This window comes from Haliotis cracherodii, unplaced genomic scaffold (genome assembly GCF_022045235.1).
Source record: "Haliotis cracherodii isolate W230 unplaced genomic scaffold, xgHalCrac1.p SCAF_8, whole genome shotgun sequence".
Classification (NCBI taxonomy): Eukaryota; Metazoa; Mollusca; class Gastropoda; order Lepetellida; family Haliotidae; genus Haliotis; species Haliotis cracherodii.
The window spans coordinates 12,430,854-12,436,853 of NW_027266341.1; the positions used below are offsets into that span (position 1 = coordinate 12,430,854).

The window sequence follows — 6,000 nt, forward strand, 5'->3', positions numbered from 1 at the left end:
ACGGAGATGCAAGTTTTTAAGTACAGGTCTTCATTGGGCGAAGTTACCCTGGGTCTGCCTGTTCTTGGCCTGTCTGATGTCTGCCGGTTCTGTCTGTAATGCTGCATAATGTTAGTTACAGCAACACGTGAGAAACCAAAAGTTCTGGCAATGTGGGCATGGGCGTCTGTTCTTAACCAGGGCCCGCTCGTGTTGTTCGGGTGTCGATCGTGGAAGTTCTGTGATGTTTATTCATCAGTGACATGTTGTTCGTATCATTTACATATACTTATTGCCAGTGTTTCGGTTGCTCAAGCGGCACGTGTTTTTCACCTTTTCCCATTTTCTACAAAACATACTGTGCCGTGCTGTGTATCATTTTCTGCATAGAACATTGTTGTTTTTGGACGATGTGTTTTGCATTGATTTGTTGATGATACGCATATCGCTGTCCCATTTCATTTCGACTAATTTTGACAGAGTTACTGCCCCTGTTTTGCGGAGCTTCATTTGCCTAATTGTGAGAGAGGGTACTAAGCTTGTGAAATCAACTCTTCCTCCAGTTTCCAGAGAATATCCCTGACACTCTACACACAAAATCTCGACATGTTGATGATACGCATATCGCAGTCCCATTTCATTTCGACAAATTTTGACAGAGTTACTGCCCCTGTTTTACGGAGCTTCATGCGGTGTGGATGTTGTGACTCTTGTTAAATTTTGCAATTTCATTTTTAAAGTGGTAATGTGACCTTTGTCCGTCAGTTTACCTATGTTTCTTTTTTGATAATGACTCCAACTCTGAAATGTTTGTGATTAATCTTACAGATTCAACCACGCACAATCTGATGATATATATAGTTGATGTATCTATTTTCCGAATACATTAATATTATACAGTCCTGTGGCGTTTAAGAAGAATTCGCCAGCCATTCACTCGTATCATTTATGAATGTAACAAAATTACATCTCTTGGTGATAATTTTAAGCTCCCTTGGTGACAATTGCTGTGTAGCGCTGCGCCCCTCAGACTTGAAGAATGGACTCACCCTTATTTTTACTTTTGCTTTGTCAGCACCATGCCGGTGGTTTCACTAAAGTGTTAAATGGGTGGCTTCTGCCTACATTCGGACTTGACTCGAGCTGACACGCCCTGGTACAAGTGCAACACAGTTCAAAGGGGCATCAAATGGTTTGATTTGCTTGTTGATTGTTGTTTAACACCGCACCCAGCAATATTCCAACTTTAGGACGACGGCATGTAAATAATCGCGTGTGAGCCAGGCTATCGATGCATGGATGACTGTGATGCGATGACATGGAATCCGACTATCCGATGAATCGATGACTGTGATGCGATGACATGGAATTCGACTATTCGATGAATCGATGACTGTGATGCGATGACATGGAATCCGACTATTCGATGCATCGATGACTGTGATGCGATGACATGGAATCCGACTATTCGATGCATCGATGACTGTGATGCGATGACATGGAATTCGACTATTCGATGAATCGATGACTGTGATGCGATGACATGGAATCCGACTATTCGATGCATCGATGACTGTGATGCGATGACATGGAATCCGACTATCCGATGCATCGATGACTGTGATGCGATGACATGGAATCCGACTATTTGATGAATCGATGACTGTGATGCGATGACATGGAATTCGACTATTCGATGAATCGATGACTGTGATGCGATGACATGGAATCCGACTATTCGATGAATCGATGACTGTGATGCGATGACATGGAATCCGACTATCCGATGCATCGATGACTGTGATGCGATGACATGGAATCCGACTATTCGATGAATCGATGACTGTGATGCGATGACATAGAATCCGACTATCCAATGCATCGATGACTGTGATGCGATGACATGGAATCCGACTATCCGATGCATCGATGACTGTGATGCGATGACATGGAATCCGACTATTCGATGCATCGATGACTGTGATGCGAGGACATGGAATCCGACTATCCGATGCATCGATGACTGTGATGCGATGACATGGAATCCGACTATCCGATGCATCGATGACTGTGATGCGATGACATGGAATCCGACTATCCGATGCATCGATGACTGTGATGCGATGACATGGGATCCGACTATCCGATGCATCGATGACTGTGATGCGAGGACATGGAATCCGACTATCCGATGCATCGATGACTGTGATGCGATGACATGGAATCCGACTATCCGATGCATCGATGACTGTGATGCGATGACATGGAATCCGACTATCCGATGCATCGATGACTGTGATGCGAGGACATGGAATCCGACTATCCGATGCATCGATGACTGTGATGCGAGGACATGGAATCCGACTATCCGATGCATCGATGACTGTGATGCGAGGACATGGAATCCGACTATCCGATGCATCGATGACTGTGATGCGAGGACATGGAATCCGACTATCCGATGAATCGATGACTGTGATGCGATGACATGGAATCCGCCAAGTCAACGAACCAGATCACTCGATCCATTTAGTCGCCTCATACGACAAGCGTAAGGTGCTGGGCACCTATATTCCTTCCCGGAGTCCCCACTGGTCCCAAACCGAACTCACTCACCCATACTTGATACATAGTTTAACCATGTCTCTAATGACCTTCATTTCTTTATCACTTGCAGGTGTTCTATCAGAATTCTGTCCTTCCTATAACGACACCTACGGAGACAAACAGAGCGCCTTTTACTGTCCAATCAAACTGCAACTCTTTACCGCAAACGACCACTTCTGCTGCGGTACCAACACCTCCATGTACTGCTGCCACGACATCACGAAGAGTATTTACAGCCATGCGGAGTCCAAGTCTACAGTATTTTGGAATGAATAGTAAGTAAGACTTAACAATGAAGTAAGAGGATGTTGTTTTTTTACATAAGTCCTATTACATGCATACTGGGCCGTCGGGTATCCAAGTGGTTAAAGCGTTCGCTCGTCACGCCGAAGACCCGGGTTTGATTCCCGACATGGGTACAATGTGTGAAGCCCATTTCTGGTGTCCCCGCCGTGATATTGCTGGAATATTGCTAAAAGCGGGGTAAAACCATACTCACTCACTCGCTCGCTCACTTGGAGGGCCTGAATCACTTCTTGTCAACTAGCTGGAGGATATCCAGTCACACACTCACTCACCCATCACGTGAATAGGATCTGGTAGCACACTTGTCAAAGGCGTTGTGCAGAGTTGTGTCCCTTGTGAAATAACTGAAATTTTGTTTAAATTGTCGTAAAATTCAAGTTGAACTCATTCACAACAGGCCGCGTCCATTCTTTACATCCCCATGCGATGCAGCTAGAATATTGCTCAAACGTTGCAAATTCTAATTCCAACATGACTTTGTATGTTGGTGCTTGTTTTGTGTGTTGGTTATTTAGCTTATATGTTGAGCTACATTCGGTATGATCGCCCCCCTGATCTAGTGGATAGTATGCCCGGATTGCGGAAGGTCGGTGGATCGATCCCCGGCAGCGTCATACCACAATACGTTAAAACACGGTACTACTTGCCTGGCGCTCGGCATTAAGGGGCTAAAACAAGAATAGAACAAACAGCCACGCACGCATTTATGTACGTCGCTATGTGAGTGCAATCATTTGAACCCCATTTTACCTCAACCTGAGAGCTAGCATTATAAAACCCGCATTAGTGCGGACAAGTACGAAGAAAATAAAAAAAAACGTTGATAAGACTTGTTGTAGCCCTGCCTGGCTCTCGGCAAAAAGGTGGTTAACAATGCCTCAACGGCTCGGAGCCAGTACACTGTGTCATCTGCTTGAGGTATCTTAAACCGCGGCATGTGGTCCGCCCCTTTACAACCAGCATCAGTCCACACACACACACACACACACACGCACGCACGCACGCACGCACGAACGCACGCACGCACGCACGCACGCACGCGCATACATACATACACACACGCACGCGCACACACACACATGGATACAACAGATACACACACACGCACGCACGCTCATACATACATACACGCACGCACGCACACATACACACACACACACACACATACGCACACGCACACGCCCGCGCGCACACACACACACGCACGCACGCACACACATGGATACAACAGACACACTCTCTTGCACGTCGCTTTAAAAGGACAATAATTTTGATATCAAACACAACATTCGTGAAACGCACATCACTGTTTCAGCTGGCCCTACTTTGCTGTGATCGGGTTTGCTCTGATATCGGCACTGTTTTCGCCGTTCCTTTTCCCTCCAAAGAAGTCTGTGATCATGTCTTGACCTGATGACCTTGAACATACAATATGGCCTTATCATCCCTTCATGACCTTCAGTCGACTGATGGGGTCAAGGCACCAGAGCATGCTTACGTCACTAAATCACCTGATATGAACTTCGGGTTGTGAGAGCCCACGTCAACCACCGGTATTTCCGTGCATATTGCGCCTGCTGATGTGTAGAGAGATACATTGTTTGCTTCTAAAAGGTTATCTCCACAGTGGTGTTATGCTTACAGCCAGCGCCATGTTCACAAAGAAATCTTAGAGCTGCGACTGTCATTAGTCATATACTTTGACATAGATAAGACAGCTGAAGCACTGAGATAGTTTTGTGAAAATGGCTCTTACGTTTGAAGTACTGTTGTGTATGTTCATGTAAGTATAGAGAGTAGATGTTTATTTCAAGATTGTAAAATGAATGGGTCGGTGTGCTGAAATATAAAACAAACGTTAAATGGGATCCGGTCCCTGAATGTTTCATGTGAATTTATTTTCATGATAAGTAACGCTTTTCTTCGGGGTGTTATCATTTGTTGAAGCCGTTTGTTGAAAACCTCACGCCTCTGCAGATAGTAATGCCATAAAAGATAGCGTGACCGTTATATCGTTCGACTAAGGCCGTGGGATCCAAATGAAATGACACCGGGAATGTGTTTCAGAGAATTCCGTTCTTATAAAGCAGGTTTTTATTTTGTTTGTTTGTTACAATGACATGCATCAAGAAATTAAAGTCAGCGAGCCTGACCATAAACTCCCGCTAGTCGCCTCTTACGACAAGCATAGACCCTCTAGTATGGGTTGCTGGGATCTTCACGGGTTTGTGATACATGTATAACCAGATACAATGACTGTGACAAATCAACCATTTACTGATTTAAACTCTTGATCCGAAAACATGAGCGTATGTCTCGTTTAGCAACTCCTGACTACTATACTCAACATATTCTGAAATCACATAAGTAATTTCAGTAGTTGTGATAATATTTATCGACTTGCCATGTCACATCGTGCTTACTTCTGCTGTAAACAAAGTAGACTAACAACCACCTCTTAATGTTTTACAGGGTTCCATCAAGACCCTTGAAACGAAATCGAAAACAATGTCGATCAATAACATAAATAAGAAGGACACTCAAAACAGATAACAATAATATCGCTTTTATGCCGTAAGTATGTTTCGCACAAAGGTGCTTTTCAGACACTTGCGACATGATACTTCAGAGCGACACCACTTTAAAGGCCATTATTGTCGGAGACGGAGCCTTGTTTATGTAAAACATGTGAGCTGGAAAGTTCCACGTCTATTTGGGGCGGTTGACTGTTTTCTATAACTTGCCAATGGTGTGTGCGAATTTTAGTAGAACATATCTCCCTGCTTGACGAGGATGGGTTCAAATACTAGGTGACTTTGAAGTTTGTTGCTTCCATTTACTACAATTGTCTCTAATAGTTTTAAATATACATTATCTTTCATCCAAGCAATTTGAAATAATATCAAGGTCTAATGAAAGTTTATATCAATGTTGCTAAAGAGGCGTTAAATTTTTTAACTTGAAATCGCTGTCAAGTCATTGTGAATCATCAGGTGTTCGCAAGTTTCAAATATGACCAACTCAATCAAAATAGTCATGTTATGTGTATGTTAATACTTAAAGATGCATTGTATATAGGCATGTGTTATTCTGTGCAATATATCCCTG

At 43.7% G+C, this 6,000-nt stretch overlaps 1 protein-coding gene across 2 annotated transcripts in view; it reads left to right on the forward strand.

Moving 5' to 3' along the window:
- LOC139450533 (uncharacterized) overlaps positions 1-5,768 on the forward strand; it is a 44,230-nt gene extending 38,462 nt beyond the window's left edge. For both annotated transcript variants that reach the window (XM_071232262.1, XM_071232263.1), the window contains exons 2-3: positions 2,657-2,861; positions 4,208-5,768. In XM_071232262.1, the coding sequence (XP_071088363.1) occupies positions 2,657-2,861; positions 4,208-4,301 (299 nt within the window). In that variant the 3' untranslated portion in view covers positions 4,302-5,768. The remainder of the gene's footprint in view (positions 1-2,656; positions 2,862-4,207) is intronic.
- Positions 5,769-6,000: the final 232 nt, after the last annotated feature.